The 18717-nt window shown below is 52.5% G+C and overlaps 1 protein-coding gene across 3 annotated transcripts in view; it reads left to right on the top strand.

Moving 5' to 3' along the window:
• The window catches only part of LOC147117265 (adenylate cyclase type 1-like), a 524560-nt gene that overhangs the window by 133293 nt on the left and 372550 nt on the right, over nucleotides 1-18717 (top strand). For all 3 annotated transcript variants that reach the window (XM_085988088.1, XM_085988086.1, XM_085988087.1), the window contains exon 5: nucleotides 11823-11950. In XM_085988088.1, coding sequence (XP_085844214.1) covers nucleotides 11823-11950 — 128 coding nt within the window. The remainder of the gene's footprint in view (nucleotides 1-11822; nucleotides 11951-18717) is intronic.

Consider the following 18717-nt stretch of genomic DNA (forward strand, 5'->3'; position numbering starts at 1 on the left):
CACACTACACTGTAATAGGGGCCCAAGGGCACACTACATTGCAATAGGGGCCCAAGGGCACACTACACTGCAATAGGGGCCCAAGGGTACACTACACTGCAATAGGGGCCCAGAGGCACACTACACTGCAATAGGGGCCAAAGGGTACACTACACTGCAATAGGGGCCCAAGGGCACACTACACTGCAATAGGGGCCCAAGGGTACACTGCACTGTAATAGGGGCCCAAGGGCACACTACACTGCAATAGGGGCCCAAGGGTACAGCACACTGTAATAGGGGCCCAAGGGCACACTACACTGCAATAGGGGCCCAAGGGCACACTACACTGCAAAAGGGGCCCAAGGGCACACTGCACTGCAATAGGGGCCCAAGAGCACACTACACTGCAATAGGGGCCCAAGGGCACACTACACTGTAATAGGGGCAAAAGGACACACTACACTGTAATAGGGGCCCAAGGGCACACTACACTGCAATAGGGGCCCAAGGGCACACTACACTGCAATAGGGGCCCAAGGGCACACTACACTGTAATAGGGGCCCAAGGGCACACTACACTGCAAAAGGGGCCCAAGGACATACTGCACTGTAATAGGGGCCCAAGGGCACACTGCACTGCAATAGGGGGCCAAGGGCACACTACACTGCAACAGGGGCCCAAGGGCACACTACACTGCAATAGGGGCCTAAGGGCACACTACACTGTAATAGGGGCCCAAGGGCACACTACACTGCAATAGGGGCCCAAGGGCACACTACACTACAATATGGGCCTAAGGGCACACTACACTGTAACAGGGGCCCAAGGGCACACTACACTGCAATAGGGGCCTAAGGGAACACTACACTGTAATAGGGGCCCAAGGGCAGACTACACTGCAATAGGGGCCCAAGGGCACACAACACTGCAATAGGGGCCCAAGGGCACACTACACTGTAATAGGGGCCCAAGGGCACACTACACTGCAATAGGGGCCCAAGGGCACACTGCACTGTAATAGGGGCCCAAGGGCACACTACACTGTAATCGGGGCCCAAGGGTACACTGCACTGCAATAGGGGCCCAAGGGCACACTACACTGTAATAGGGGCCCAAGGGCACACTACACTGTAATAGGGGCCTAAGGGCACACTACACTGCAATAGGGGCCCAAGGGCACACTACACTGCAATAGGGGCCCAAGGGCACACTACACTGTAATAGGGGCCCAAGGGTACACTGCACTGCAATAGGGGCCCAAGGGTACACTACACTGTAATAGGGGCCCAAGGGCACACTACACTTTAATCGGGGCCCAAGGGTACACTGCACTGCAATAGGGGCCCAAGGGCACACTACACTGTAATAGGGGCCCAAGGGCACACTACACTGCAATAGGTGCCCAAGGGCACACTACACTGCAATAGGGGCCCAAGGGCACACTACACTGTAATAGGGGCCCAAGGGCACACTACACTGTAATAGGGGCCCAAGGGCACACTACACTGCAATAGGTGCCCAAGGGCACACTACACTGTAATAGGGGCCCAAGGCACACTGCACTGCAATAGGGGCCGAAGGGCACACGACACTGTAATAGGGGCCCAAGGGCACACTACACTACAATAGGGGCCCAAGGGCACACTACACTGCAATAGGGGCCCAAGGGCACAGTGCACTGCAATAGGGGCCCAAGGGCACACTACACTGTAATAGGGGCCCAAGGGTACACTACACTACAATAGGGGCCCAAGGGCACACTACACTACAATAGGGTCCCAAGCATACACTACGCTGCAATAGGGGCCCAAGGGTGCACTACACTGCAATAGGGCCCCAAGGGTACACTACACTGTAATAGGGGCCCAAGGGCACACTACACTGCAATAGGTGCCCAAGGGCACACTACACTGTAATAGGGGCGCAAGGGCACACTACACTGTAATAGGGGCCCAAGGGCACACTGCACTGCAATTGGGGCCCAAGGGCACACAACACTGTAATAGGGGCCCAAGGGCACACTACACTACAATAGGGGCCCAAGGGCACACTGCACTGCAATAGGGGCCCAAGGGCACACTACACTGTAATACGGGCCCAAGAGTACACGACACTACAATAGGGGCCCAAGGGCACACTACACTACAATAGGGTCCCAAGCATACACTACGCTGCAATAGGGGCCCAAGGGCACACTACACTGCAATAGGGGCCCAAGGGTACACTACACTGTAATAGGGGCCCAAGGGTACACTACACTACAATAGGGGCCCAAGGGCACACTACACTGCAATAGGGGCCCAAGGGCACACTACACTGTAATAGGGGCCCAATGGCACACGACACTGCAATATGTGCCCTAGGGCACACTACACTGCAATAGGGGCCCAAGGGCACACTACACTGCAATAGGGGCCCAAGGGCACACTACACTGCAATAGGGGCCCAAGGGCACACTACACTGTAATAGGGGCCCAAGGGCACACTGCAATGCAAAAGGGGCCCAAGGGCACACTACACTGCAAAAGGGGCCCAAGGGCACACTACACTGCAATAGGGGCCCAAGGGTACACTACACTGCAATAGGGGCCCAAGGGCACACTACACTGCAATAGGGGCCCAATGGCACACTACACTGCAAAAGGGGCCCAAGGGCACACTGCACTGCAATAGGGGCCCAAGGGCACACTGCACTGCAATAGGGGCCCAAGGGCACACTACACTGCAATAGGGGCCCAAGGGCACACTGCACTGCAATAGGGGCCCAAGGGCACACTACACTGCAATAGGGGCCCAAGGGTACACTGCACTGTAATAGGGGCCCAAGGGTCCACTACACTGTAATAGGGGCCCAAGGGCACACTGCACTACAATAGGGGCCCAAGGGTACACTGCACTGCAATAGGGGCCCAAGGGTACACTACACTGTAATAGGGGCCCAAGGGCACACTGCACTCTAATAGGGGCCTAAGGGTACACTACACTGCAATAGGGGCCCAAGGGCACACTACACTGTAATAGGGGCCCAACGGCACACTGCACTGCAATAGGGGCCCAAGGGCACACAACACTGCAATAGGGGCCCAAGGGCACACTGCACTGTAATAGTCGCCCAAGGGTACACTACACTGTAATAGGGGCCCAAGGGTACACTGCACTGCAATAGGGGCCCAAGGGTACACTACACTGCAATAGGGGCCCAAGGGTACACTGCACTGTAATAGGGGCCCAAGGGTACACTACACTGTAATAGGGGCCCAAGGGTACACTACACTGCAATAGGGGCCCAAGGGCACACTACACTGTAATAGGGGCCCAAGGGCACTCTACGCTGCAATAGAGGCCCAAGGGCACACTATACTGCAATAGGGGCCCAAGGGTACACTACACTGTAATCGAGGCCCAAGGGTACACTGCACTGCAATAGGGGCCCAAGGGTACACTACACTGCAATAGGGGCCCAGGGGCACACTACACTGCAATAGGGGCCCAAGGGCACACTGCACTGTAATAGCGGCCCAAGGGCACACCACACTGCAATAGGGGCCCAAGGACACATTACACTGCAATAGGGGCCCAAGGGTACACTGCACTGTAATAGGGGCCCAAGGGCACACTACACTGTAATAGGGGTCCAAGGGCACACTGCACTGTAATAGGGGCCCAAGGGCACACTACACTGTAATAGGGGCCCAAGGGTACACTACACTGCAATAGGGGCCCAAGGGCACACTACACTGTAAAATGGGTCCAAGGGCACACTGCACTGTAATAGGGGCCCAAGGGCACACTACACTGTAATAGGGGCCCAAGGGTACACTACACTGTAATAGGGGCCCAAGGGCACACTACACTGCAATAGGGGCCCAAGGGCACACTGCACTGCAATAGGGGCCCAAGGGCACACTACACTGCAATAGGGGCCCAAGGGTACACTGCACTGTAATAGGGGCCCAAGGGTACACTACACTGTAATAGGGGCCCAAGGGCACACTGCACTACAATAGGGGCCCAAGGGTACACTGCACTGCAATAGGGGCCCAAGGGTACACTACACTGTAATAGGGGCCCAAGGGCACACTGCACTCTAATAGGGGCCTAAGGGTACACTACACTGCAATAGGGGCCCAAGGGCACACTACACTGTAATAGGGGCCCAACGGCACACTGCACTGCAATAGGGGCCCAAGGGCACACAACACTGCAATAGGGGCCCAAGGGCACACTGCACTGTAATAGTCGCCCAAGGGTACACTACACTGTAATAGGGGCCCAAGGGTACACTGCACTGCAATAGGGGCCCAAGGGTACACTACACTGCAATAGGGGCCCAAGGGTACACTGCACTGTAATAGGGGCCCAAGGGTACACTACACTGTAATAGGGGCCCAAGGGTACACTACACTGCAATAGGGGCCCAAGGGCACACTACACTGTAATAGGGGCCCAAGGGCACTCTACGCTGCAATAGAGGCCCAAGGGCACACTATACTGCAATAGGGGCCCAAGGGTACACTACACTGTAATCGAGGCCCAAGGGTACACTGCACTGCAATAGGGGCCCAAGGGTACACTACACTGCAATAGGGGCCCAGGGGCACACTACACTGCAATAGGGGCCCAAGGGCACACTGCACTGTAATAGCGGCCCAAGGGCACACCACACTGCAATAGGGGCCCAAGGACACATTACACTGCAATAGGGGCCCAAGGGTACACTGCACTGTAATAGGGGCCCAAGGGCACACTACACTGTAATAGGGGTCCAAGGGCACACTGCACTGTAATAGGGGCCCAAGGGCACACTACACTGTAATAGGGGCCCAAGGGTACACTACACTGCAATAGGGGCCCAAGGGCACACTACACTGTAAAATGGGTCCAAGGGCACACTGCACTGTAATAGGGGCCCAAGGGCACACTACACTGTAATAGGGGCCCAAGGGTACACTACACTGTAATAGGGGCCCAAGGGCACACTACACTGCAATAGGGGCCCAAGGGCACACTGCACTGCAATAGGGGCCCAAGGGCACACTACACTGTAATAGGGGCCCAAGGGTACACTGCACTGCAATAGGGGCCCAAGGGTACACTACACTGTAACAGTGGCCCAAGGGCACACTACACTGTAATCGGGGCCCAAGGGTACACTGCACTGCAATAGGGGCCCAAGGGCACACTACACTGTAACAGTGGCCCAAGGGCACACTACACTGCAATAGGTGCCCAAGGGCACACTACACTGCAATAGGGGCCCAAGGGCACACTACACTGTAATAGGGGCCCAAGGGCACACTACACTGTAATAGGGGCCCAAGGGCACACTACACTGCAATAGGTGCCCAAGGGCACACTACACTGTAATAGGGGCCCAAGGGCACACTGCACTGCAAAAGGGGCCCAAGGGCACACTACACTGTAATAGGGGCCCAAGGGCACACTACACTACAATAGGGGCCCAAGGGCACACTACACTGCAATAGGGGCCCAAGGGCACACTGCACTGCAATAGGGGCCCAAGGGCACACTACACTACAATAGGGGCCCAAGGGCACACTACACTGCAATAGGGGCCCAAGGGCACACTGCACTGCAATAGGGGCCCAAGGGCACACTACACTGTAATAGGGGCCCAAGGGTACACTACACTACAATAGGGGCCCAAGGGCACACTACACTACAATAGGGTCCCAAGCATACACTACGCTGCAATAGGGGCCCAAGGGTGCACTACACTGCAATAGGGCCCCAAGGGTACACTACACTGTAATAGGGGCCCAAGGGCACACTACACTGCAATAGGTGCCCAAGGGCACACTACACTGTAATAGGGGCGCAAGGGCACACTACACTGTAATAGGGGCCCAAGGGCACACTGCACTGCAATTGGGGCCCAAGGGTACACTACACTGTAATAGGGGCCCAAGGGTACACTACACTGCAATAGGGGCCCAAGGGCACACTACACTGCAATAGGGGCCCAAGGGTACACTGCACTGTAATAGGGGCCCAAGGGTACACTGCACTGCAATAGGGGCCCAAGGGCACACTACACTGCAATAGGGGCCCAAGGGCACACTACACTGTAATAGGGGCCCAAGGGTACACTACACTGCAATAGGGGCCCAAGGGCACACTACACTGTAATAGGGGCCCAAGGGTACACTACACTGTACGAGGCCCAAGGGTACACTGCACTGCAATAGGGGCCCAAGGGTACACTACACTGCAATAGGGGCCCAAGGGTACACTGCACTGTAATAGGGGCCCAAGGGTACACTACACTGTAATAGGGGCCCAAGGGTACACTACACTGCAATAGGGGCCCAAGGGCACACTACACTGTAATAGGGGCCCAAGGGTACACTACACTGTAATCGAGGCCCAAGGGTACACTGCACTGCAATAGGGGCCCAAGGGTACACTACACTGCAATAGGGGCCCAGGGGCACACTACACTGCAATAGGGGCCCAAGGGCACACTGCACTGTAATAGCGGCCCAAGGGCACACCACACTGCAATAGGGGCCCAAGGACACACTACGCTGCAATAGGGGCCCAAGGGTACACTGCACTGTAATAGGGGCCCAAGGGTACACTACACTGTAATAGGGGCCCAAGGGTACACTACACTGCAATAGGGGCCCAAGGGCACACTACACTGTAATAGGGGTCCAAGGGCACACTGCACTGTAATAGGGGCCCAAGGGCACACTACACTGTAATAGGGGCCCAAGGGTACACTACACTGTAATAGGGGCCCAAGGGCACACTACACTGCAATAGGGGCCCAAGGGCACACTGCACTGCAATAGGGGCCCAAGGGCACACTACACTGTAATAGGGGCCCAAGGGTACACTGCACTGCAATAGGGGCCCAAGGGTACACTACACTGTAACAGTGGCCCAAGGGCACACTACACTGTAATCGGGGCCCAAGGGTACACTGCACTGCAATAGGGGCCCAAGGGCACACTACACTGTAACAGTGGCCCAAGGGCACACTACACTGCAATAGGTGCCCAAGGGCACACTACACTGCAATAGGGGCCCAAGGGCACACTACACTGTAATAGGGGCCCAAGGGCACACTACACTGTAATAGGGGCCCAAGGGCACACTACACTGCAATAGGTGCCCAAGGGCACACTACACTGTAATAGGGGCCCAAGGGCACACTGCACTGCAAAAGGGGCCCAAGGACACACTACACTGTAATAGGGGCCCAAGGGCACACTACACTACAACAGGGGCCCAAGGGCACACTGCACTGCAATAGGGGCCCAAGGGCACACTGCACTGCAATAGGGGCCCAAGGGCACACTACAGTGTAATAGGGGCCCAAGGGTACACTACACTACAATAGGGGCCCAAGGGCACACCACACTACAATAGGGTCCCAAGCATACACTACGCTGCAATAGGGGCCCAAGGGCACACTACACTGTAATAGGGGCCCAAGGGTACACTGCACTGTAATAGGGGCCCAAGGGCACACTACACTGCAATAGGTGCCCAAGGGCACACTACACTGTAGTAGGGGCGCAAGGACACACTACACTGTAATAGGGGCCCAAGGGCACACTGCACTGCAATAGGGGTCCAAGGGCACACTACACTGTAATAGGGGCCCAGGGGCACACTACACTGCAATAGGGGCCCAAGGGCACACTGCACTGCAATAGGGGCCCAAGGGCACACTACGCTGTAATAGGGGCCCAAGGGTACACTACACTACAATAGGGGCCCAAGGGCACACTACACTACAATAGGGTCCCAAGCATACACTACGCTGCAATAGGGGCCCAAGGGCACACTACACTGCAATAGGGGCCCAAGGGCACACTACAGTGTAATAGGGGCCCAATGGCACACTACACTGCAATAGGGGCCCAAGGGCACACTACACTGCAATAGGGGCCCAAGGGCACACAACACTGCAATCGGGGCCCAAGGGCACACTACACTGCAATAGGGGCCCAAGGGCACACTACACTGCAATAGGGGCCCAAGGGTACACTACACTGCAATAGGGGCCCAAGGGCACACTACGCTGCAATAGGGGCCCAATGGCACACTACACTGCAAAAGGGGCCCAAAGGCACACTGCACTGCAATAGGGGCCCAAGGGCACACTGCACTGCAATAGTGGCCCAAGGGCACACTACACTGCAATAGGGGCCTAAGGGTACACTACACTGCAATAGGGGCCCAAGGGCACACTACACTGTAATAGGGGCCCAACGGCACACTGCACTGCAATAGGGGCCCAAGGGCACACTACACTGCAATAGGGGCCCAAGGGCACACTGCACTGTAATAGCGGCCCAAGGGCACACCACACTGCAATAGGGGCCCAAGGACACACTGCACTGCAATAGGGGCCCAAGGGTGCACTGCACTGTAATTGGGGCCCAAGGGTACACTACACTGTAATAGGGGCCCAAGGGTACACTACACTGCAATAGGGGCCCAAGGGCACACTACACTGTAATAGGGGCCCAAGGGCACACTGCACTGTAATAGAGGCCCAAGGGCGCACTACACTGTAATAGGGGCCCAAGGGTACACTACACTGCAATAGGGGCCCAGGGGCACACGACACTGCAATAGGGGCCCAAGGGCACACTACACTGCAATAGGGGCCCAAGGGCACTCTACACTGTAATAGGGGCCCAAGGGTACACTGCACTGCAATAGGGGCCCAAGGGTACACTACACTGTAATAGGGGCCCAAGGGCACACTACACTGTAATCGGGGCCCAAGGGTACACTGCACTGCAATAGGGGCCCAAGGGCACACTGCACTGTAATAGGGGCCCAAGGGCACACTACACTGTAATAGGGGCCCAAGGGCACACTACACTGTAATAGGGGCCCAAGGGCACACTACACTGCAATAGGTGCCCAAGGGCACACTACACTGTAATAGGGGCCCAAGGGCACACTGCACTGCAATAGGGGCCCAAGGGCACACTACACTGTAATAGGGGCCCAAGGGCACACTACACTACAATAGGGGCCCAAGGGCACACTTCACTGCAATAGGGGCCCAAGGGCACACTGCACTGCAATAGGGGCCCAAGGGCACACTACACTGTAATAGGGGCCCAAGGGTACACTACACTACAATAGGGGCCCTAGGGCACACTACACTACAATAGGGTCCCAAGCATACACTACGCTGCAATAGGGGCCCAAGGGCACACCACACTGCAATAGGGGCCCAAGGGTACACTACACTGTAATAGGGGCCCAAGGGCACACTACACTGCAATAGGTGCCCAAGGGCACACTACACTGTAATAGGGGCGCAAGGGCACACTACACTGTAATAGGGGCCCAAGGGCACACTGCACTGCAATAGGGGCCCAAGGGCACACTACACTGTAATAGGGGCCCAAGGGCACATTACACTTCAATAGGGGCCCAAGGGCACACTACACTGCAATAGGGGCCCAAGGGCACACTGCACTGCAATAGGGGCCCAAGGGCACACTACACTGTAATAGGGGCCCAAGGGTACACTACACTACAATAGGGGCCCAAGGGCACACTACACTACAATAGGGTCCCAAGCATACACTACGCTGCAATAGGGGCCCAAGGGCACACTACACTGCAATAGGGGCCCAAGGGTACACTACACTGTAATAGGGGCCCAAGGGTACACTACACTACAATAGGGGCCCAAGGGCACACTACAGTGCAATAGGGGCCCAAAGGCACACTACACTGTAATAGGGGCCCAATGGCACACTACACTGCAATAGGGGCCCAAGGGCACACTACACTGCGATAGGGGCCCAAGGGCACACTACACTGCAATAGGGGCCCAAGGGCACACTACACTGCAATAGGGGCCCAAGGGCACACTACACTGTAATAGGGGCCCAAGGGCACACTGCACTGCAAAAGGGGCCCAAGGGCACACTACACTGCAATAGGGGCCCAAGGGCACACTGCACTGCAATAGGGGCCCAAGGGCACACTACACTGCAATAGGGGCCCAAGGGCACACAGCACTGCAATAGGGGCCCAAGGGCACACTGCACTGTAATAGTCGCCCAAGGGTACACTACACTGTAATAGGGGCCCAAGGGCACACTGCACTGTAATAGCGGCCCAAGGGCACACTACACTGCAATAGGGGCCCAAGGGCACACTGCACTGTAATAGCGGCCCAAGGCACACTACACTGTAATAGGGGCCCAAGGGCACACTACACTGTAATAGGGGCCCAAGGGCACACTACACTGCAATAGGGGCCCAAGGGCACACTGCACTGCAGTAGGGTCCCAAGGGCACACTACACTGCTATAGGGGCCCAAGGGCACACTGCACTGCAATAGGGGCCCAAGGGTACACTACACTGCAATAGGGGCCCAAGGGCACACTACACTGTAATAGGGGCCCAAGGGCACACTACACTGCAATAGGGGCCCAAGGGCACACTACACTGTAATAGGGGCCCAAGGGCACACTACACTGTAATCGGGGCCCAAGGGCACACTGCACTGCAATAGTGGCCCAAGGGCACACTACACTGTAATAGGGGCCCAAGGGTACACTACACTGTAATAGGGGCCCAAGGGCACACTACACTGCAATAGGGGCCCAAGGGCACACTACACTGCAATAGGGGCCTAAGGGTACACTGCACTGTAATAGGGGCCCAAGGGCACACTGCACTGCAATAGGGGCCCAAGGGTACACTGCCCTGCAATAGGGGCCCAAGGGCACACTGCACTGCAATAGTGGCCCAAGGGCACACTACACTGTAATAGGGGCCCAAGGGCACACTACACTGCAATAGGGGCCCAAGGGCACACTACACTGCAATAGGGGCCTAAGGGTACACTGCACTGTAATAGGGGCCCAAGGGCACACTGCACTGCAATAGGGGCCCAAGGGTACACTACCCTGCAATAGGGGCCCAAGGGCACACTACACTGTAATAGGGGCCCAAGGGCACACTACACTGTAATCGGGGCCCAAGGGCACACTGCACTGCAATAGTGGCCCAAGGGCACACTACACTGTAATAGGGGCCCAAGGGCACACTACACTGCAATAGGGGCCCAAGGGCACACTACACTGCAATAGTGGCCCAAGGGCACACTACACTGTAATAGGGGCCCAAGGGCACACTGCACTGTAATAGGGGCCCAAGGGCACACAGCACTGTAATAGGGGCCCAAGGGCACACTGCACTGTAATAGGGGCCCAAGGGCACACTGCACTACAATAGGGGCCCAAGGGCACACTACACTGTAATAGGGGCCCAAGGGTACACTGCACTGCAATAGGGGCCCAAGGGCACACTACACTGTAATAGGGGCCCAAGGGCACACTGCACTGCAATAGGGTCCCAAGGGCACACTACGCTGCAATAGGGGCCCAAGGCCTGCAGCGGCCATTTTCTGCCCCCTCCCAGGTGGGTTCCTCGACAAAACTGGGGAGCAATCCTAAATTGTGCTAAAAACCTGATCATGGAAAATCTGCCTTGAATCCGCCAAAGTGGAAAACCCTGGGACTGAATTTCAAATGGTAGCTATGGTAAGGTTACTGTATGTCAGTAAGTGATTTTTATAAAATGAAATAAAACAATATTAAACAGTTTATTCAGATAGAGGCTAAACATCACTAAAGTTTTTGTGATTTTAATTATAGTTTGATTTCATTCAATTCGTTTGATTCTTACCTGCTATGCTATCATATGTCAATTCTGCCAATACTTTTTTGAAGAACCTATGCAGAAGAATTCTTGGAGGGTTACGGTTTAATTTCTTAAATATAAAGTGTGTTACATATCTTTTTTCTCTCTCTGTGGCAGGAGAACCACTGTCGAAGGATTAAAATCCTTGGGGATTGCTATTATTGTGTATCAGGTCTCACTCAGCCGAAAACCGACCACGCTCATTGCTGTGTTGAAATGGGATTAGATATGATTGACACAATCACGTAAGTAATTCATCTTCAAAGGAGAATATTGTCTTGTGTCAGTTTTAATCACAATTTTTGAAAATAAATAAAAGGCACAAGTACTTCAATCCAGACTCTTAACTGCTAATCATGGTTATTAGCAGTTCCCAAAGGTTGATAATTGCTTTCATAAATATGAATGAATAACAGTAACTTGTAACAATAACATAAGTGAGTGTCTGTCAGCAATATAACAGATCTTTAATGGGAGCACAGGGAGATTACAAGGAGAATATATATTTTTTTTGCTGAAGTCACATTTGACAAAGGTAAATTAATGTAGTCGTTTCTGACCTAGGCCCTGCGATTCAGATTTCTGCAGCAATGACTACCCAGCTTTGACAGTCGAGTAGCTTACTTACCATTCATAAAATGACCTCAAATCAGGTCTTGGCCTGACCCAGTTGTAACTGCTGCCTGTAGAGAGGTAAGCTGGATCCTGACCCTCACTAACCTCGCGATGGAGGCAGTGCAGTAAGAGAATTTCGACCCATCGTGCCTGAGCAGGCTTTTTGAAAGAGCTACCCAATTAGTTCACTCCCCTGCTCTTTCCCCATTGCCCTGCATTTTTTCCCTTTGCTAGTATATATACAATTCCCTTTTGAAAGTTATTACTGAATCTGCTTCCAGCACCCTTTCAGGCAGTGCATTCCAGATCATAACAGCTCGCTGCATAAAAACATTTTTCCTCATATCCCCTCTGGTTCTTTTGCCAATTACCTTCGATCTGTGTCTGGTTACTGACCCTCTTGCCAGTGGAAACAGTTTCTCCCTAGTTACTCTATCAAAACCCTTCATAATTTTGAACTCCTCTATTGAATCTCCCCTCGCCTCTCCACATAACTGAAGTCCCTCATCCCTGTATCTAGTGAATCTCCTCTACACACTCTCTAAGGCTTTGACATCCTTCCTAAAGTGTGGTGCCCAGAAGGTCGGCCACCACAACTTGGGGTGGAGAGAGAGGCCGCGATTGACAGAGGGGAGGCTGAAGGCTTCCTTGAGGAGCCTGGCGGAGCACTCCTGCTCCTCCTGGCCCAGAATGAGTGCAGAGAAAGGCACTTACCTTGTGCTGTCAGCAGCTCCCGCCTCCCTTTCACTGCTGGGTTTCCCAACCCCTGGGAAACATACACGGCAGCAGTGAATTTTAAATCGGGCTCCCAATTGCACTGTGGGAACCTTGATTTAAATATGTTAATAAAGTGTTCCACCTTGATATCCGCTGATGTAAAAAAGGTGGCAGCACATGTGTGACGTGTTGGGGTCGCGTTCCCCATATTTAAGTCTTCAACGCCCCCCTTTCCCCGAATCTCTACCGCCCTTCCTGGGAGCTTAATATTGAGGCAAATACCTTTATTTATCATAGAATCATAGAATGGTTACAGCATAGAAGGAGGCCATTTGGCCTGCCGAGCCCATGCCGGCTCTCTGCAAGAGCACTTCAGCTAGTCCCACTCCCCCACCCTTTCCCCGTAGCCCTGCAAAATGTTCTCTTACAGGTACTTATCGAATTCCCTTTTGAAAGCCACGATTGAATCTGCCTCCACCACCCTTTCAGGCAGTGAATTCCAGATCCTAACCATTCGCTGCGTAAAAAAGTTTTTCCTCATGTCACCTTTGGTTCTTCTGCCAATCACCTCAAATCTGTGTCCTCTGGTTGTCGACCCTTCCGCCAATGGGAACAGTTTCTCTCTATCTACTCTGTCTAGACCCCTCATGATTTTGAACACCTCTATCAAATCCCCTCTTAACCTTCTCTGCTCTAAGGAGAACAACCCCAGCTTCTCCAGTCTATACACATAACTGAAGTCCCTCATCCCTGGAACCATTCTTGTCAATCTTTTCTGTACCCTCTCTAAGGCCTTCACATCCTTCCTAAAGTGCGGTGCCCAGAATTGGACAGAATACACCAGTTGTGGCTGAACCAGTGTCTTATACAGGCCCATCATAACTTCCTTGCTTTTGTACTCTCTGGGGGTGATTTTGCCAATGGGGAGCTTTTGGAGGCGGGACTCCCACTTGTCGGGTTTTAGTCCCGCCTCCATTGACTTCTGGCTAACCCATGCTATTTTCCCTTGATTGACCTTGTTAAGCCCGCCCAGTGGGTTTAGCAGGCCATTTAAGGGAAAGCCGGTGACAGAGAATGTCACGGTATGACGTTTCATCTGTCAAAAATTTTTGACAGATGAATTGTCATCATTTGACAGCTCTGTGAAGCTGTCAAACACTGACATTCTCTGTAGTTTGATGAGTTCTTGTATTCAAGACTCATCAGACCTCTTTCTTTAGCAGAAATTAGATGGTTGTTGCATCGGAGAATGCAGTAGCTATCTGTCATCTCTGCCACAGCGATGCGAGACTCTCCGCATCCCCAACGATTGAAGCCTGCAGGAAGAAACAAATGTAAGTAAACTTTTTCTAACACTTTCCACTTACCTCACATACTCACCTCTCCACACTTGCACCCATCACTTACCTTCGCAGTGCACTTTTGCACCCCTCCGACCCCCTCCGACCCACTGCTCACCTCGGTGACCCTGGCGGGGTTTGCAGCCTTTGGGAAGCCTGCACTTGTAAAATGGGGATAATCCTCTTATCTGCCTGTTAACTACCTGTTAACAGGCAGTTAAGTGGCTGTAATTCTCTTCCCGCCTCCAGGAGACGGGACCCGGCGTGGGTTGGCTACCCGCCTCCTGGGAAGATGGCACGGAGGCAGGTTGGGGGTGGGATGGGCACCCGCCCCCAGATTCTGCCATTTTCCCAGCAGTCCCACCTCCAAACCCGCCTCCCCAGGGCTGGCACGATCGCGCCCTTTGTTTCCTGTCCACCTGGGCCAGATCACTGAAATGAGCCCTGTTCCAGTTGAGTATCTTTACCTTTGATTGTTCCTTGTCCCTTTCCATAACGACTCTAACCCCAATGGTATTGGTTATTTGAAATCAAAATTAACTTTGGGCCTTTCGCGAAAAGAAAATTGAACTTCAGCTGTGGTTTCGCTTTGCAGTTTGCTGGTTGTCCACTGAAAAATGGACCTGCAGCCCTGATCCGCATTGGCTGTACCCTGATCCCCAATTTTAGTCCTGTTGCTGCAATCTGTTTCCCGCTACCTACTCCCCATTACCTGGGGAGAAAAAAGATGTCCGGGCATTGCTGCTCATTCCCTGTTGCGCCTGCGGAGAAAAATTAAATTCAACCCTGTGACATCAATGGGTTGTGCTCCCTGTCTTGTCCTGCTCCATCATCTCTACATGCTCCATCTATTAAAAAGAATTAAACTGTGGCCAGGGTGAGCAACAAACTCGCATGTTGAAGCCCGGAGAGACATTAACTTCCGGGCCTCATTTCAATATTCAGGTTCTGACTCCCGCCTGATCCCAGTAAGATTCACAGTCTGGCCAGCGGGCAGGAACAGATATTTGTGCGGCAGGAGGCCATCCCCAGGACCCACGGGACTGGCCCCCGGCAGTCAGGTAAGTGGTGGAGTGAGGTCCACTGGGTCACACCTGCTCTTCTGGGCCCCACATGGAAACAAAAATATATTAAAAAACTACCTTGCTGGGCTTCTTCTGGCCCACGATTCAGGTTTGGCCTGGCGGGGAAGCCACCACTGCTCCCCAGCTCAGACCTTGCGTTAAAATAGCAGATCGGTCCCCGATGATGTCATCAGAGCCAAATTTAAAGAGACCCCCGCTGGCTTGGGGAGGGTATCCTTGCTGGCTACAATTCCCCCAGGTTGGGGGTGGGGGAGGGGTGGGGAGGGAGTTTAAATCGAGCCCTATGCTTTTATATTTTTAACTGATGTTTCTACTCCTGTTCTCTTCGTCATTTTAAAGACCCCAACCATTTCATCTTAAAATTCATGCTTCTCTAGTAAATTCGCTGAGCCTGTCATGATAACGAAGTTGCCTAAGACTTGGTGTCAATCTGGTGGCCTTCCTCTGAACCTTCTCCAAGGCTCTGGTATCCCTCAGTATGTGAGGGGACCAAATTTGAGCACAGTATTCTAGATATTGGCCTTGTATACTGTAAGTATCATATTTCTAGTTTTGTATTTAATTGTCTAAGCTATATGGCCTTGTGACACTGGCTGTGGACCTTCAGTGTTTCATGAGCTACAATTGCCAGCTACCTCTCCTGCTCTGCAGCCTTAAGTGGGTAACACTGCATAATATAGAAATGTCAGGAATCAGAATGCATTTATCCACATTGAATTGCATCTACCCATTTCCCCAATGTAACTACATCAGGCTGCAGTCTATTTATTTCATCTAAAGACTTGATTCCCACATATCTTTGTGTAATTAGCTAATTTAAGAATTATTCCCCTGATGCCTTCATCTAAATAATTGATAAAGATGGTGAAGAGCAACATGTCCCAACATGAATCCCAGCGGGACTCCATTACTGACTGAACCCCACGCAGAGCTGCTACCATTAATAACTATGCTTTGCCTCTGTGAATGTAACTAATTCACTATCCAGTATAAAATCTGCCCAGCCAATCTATTTGATAAAATTTAACTTAACAGCCTTCTGTGCAACATTTTATCAAAGGGTATTTGGAAGTTCAGTTATACAGGACCCAAAATTCCTGACCATTGAATTGCAGTTGTCCAACTGCCCACCCTTTCGCACAGGCACTCCCTTCACCAACTCTCCCAATTCATAAGAACATAAGAAATAGGAGCAGGAGCAGGCCATATGGCTACTCGGGTCTGCGCCGCCTTTCAATAAGATCATGGCTGATTTGCCACCTCAGCTCCAATTTCCCACCCGATAATATCTCCATATCCCTTGATTCCCTTAGTGCCCAAAAATCTATCGACCTATGTCTTGAATATACACATCAAGTGAGCATCCACAGCCCTCTTGGGTAGAGAGTTCCAAAGATTCATAAACCTCTGAGTGTAGAAATTGCTCCTCATCTCAGTCCTAAATGGCTGACCCCTTATCCTGAGACTATGCCCCCTAGCACTAGACTCTCCAGCCAGGGGAAACAGGCTCTCAACATCTCCCCTGTCCAGCCCTCTCAGAATCTGATATGTTTCAATGAGATCTTCTAAGCCCCAGAGAATATAGCCCAATCTACTCAATCTCTCCTCATAGGATAACCTCTCATCCCAGGAATCAATCCAGTGAACCTACATTGCACACCCTCTAAGGCATGTATATCCTTCCTTAGATAAGGAGACCAAAACTGTACACAGTACTCCAGGTGTGGTCTCACCAAAATCCTATATAATTACAACAAGACACTCTGCTCCCTCTTCCTTGTCATTTCAACCCAGCACTCTTCTACCCCCCCCCCCCCTTGTATGAAGTTTGGTGCAGAACGAGAGAGAGCTGGTGAATTTAATGAGGTAAAGATACTTTTAGCTGTAGGAAGTCAAAGCCAGTTGATTCAAGGGAGCTAAGGTGAGCAGCGGGGTGTAAGAAAAAACATATGCACATGTACCTCTTCTGGATCAGCAGTTGGAGTAGAAAATATCAGAGGGAAATTGGAAGGGGGAAGTTACATAGAATTTACAGCACAAGAACAGGCCATTTGGCCCAATTGGTTCATGCCGGTGTTTATCCTCCTCATGAGGCTCCTCCCATTGTACTTCATCTAACCCTATCAACATATCGCTCGTGTGTTTATCTAGCTTCCCCTTAACTGCATCTATGCTATTCGCCTCAATTACTCCTTGTGGTAGCGAGTTCCACATTCTAACCACTCTCTGGGTAAAGAATTTTCTCCTGAATTCCCTATTGGATTTATTAGTGATAATCTTATATTTATGACCCCTAGCTCTGGTCTCCCCCACAAGTGGAAACATCTTCTCTATGTCTGCCCGGTCAACCCCTTTTATAATCTTAAAGATCTCCAGCAGGTCACCCCTCAGCCTTCCCTTTTCTAGTAAAAGAGCCCCAGCCTGTTCAATATTTCCATATAACCTCTCAGTTCTGGTATCATCCTTCAACAAGAGAAAGTCTAACCATCTCCCCCTGACATTCAGTGGCATTACCATCGTCAAACCCCCCACCATCAACATCCTGGGGGTCACCATTGACCAGAAACTTAACTGGACCAGCCACATAAATACTGTGGCTACAAGAGCAGGTCAGAGGCTGGGTATTTTGCAGCGAGTGTCTCACCTCCTGAACCCGCAGAGCCTTTCCACCATCTACAAGGCACAAGTAAGGAGTGTGATGGAATACTCTCCACTTGCCTGGATGAGTGCAGCTCCAATAACACTCAGGAAGCTCGACACCATCCAGGACAAAGCAGCTCACTTGATTGGCACCCCATCCAACACCTTAAACATTCATTCCCTCCACCACCGGCGCACCGTGGCTGCAGTGTGTACCATCTATAAGATGCACTGCAGCAACTCGCCAAGGCTTCTTCAGCAGCACCTCCCAAACCCGTGACCTCTACCACCTAGAACGACAAGGGCAGCAGGTGCATGGGAACGCCATCACCTGCAAGTTCCCCTCCAAGTCACACACCATCCGGACTTGGAAATATATCTTTGTTCCTTCATCATCGCTGGGTCAAAATCCTGGAACTCCCTCCCTAACAGCACTGTGGGAGTACCTTCACCACATGGACTGCAGCGGTTCAAGAAGGTGACTCACCACCACCTTCTCAAGGGCAATTATGGATGGGCAATCAATGCTGGGCTTGCCAGTGATGCCCGCATCCTGTGAATGAATAAACATAAAGGAAAAGGTGAAGCTTGAATATTGGTGAGGCAGAGAGAGGC

Source organism: Somniosus microcephalus, chromosome 5 (assembly GCF_052327205.1).
Source record: "Somniosus microcephalus isolate GS21.2 chromosome 5, FLI_Smic_1.0, whole genome shotgun sequence".
Taxonomy (NCBI): Eukaryota; Metazoa; Chordata; class Chondrichthyes; order Squaliformes; family Somniosidae; genus Somniosus; species Somniosus microcephalus.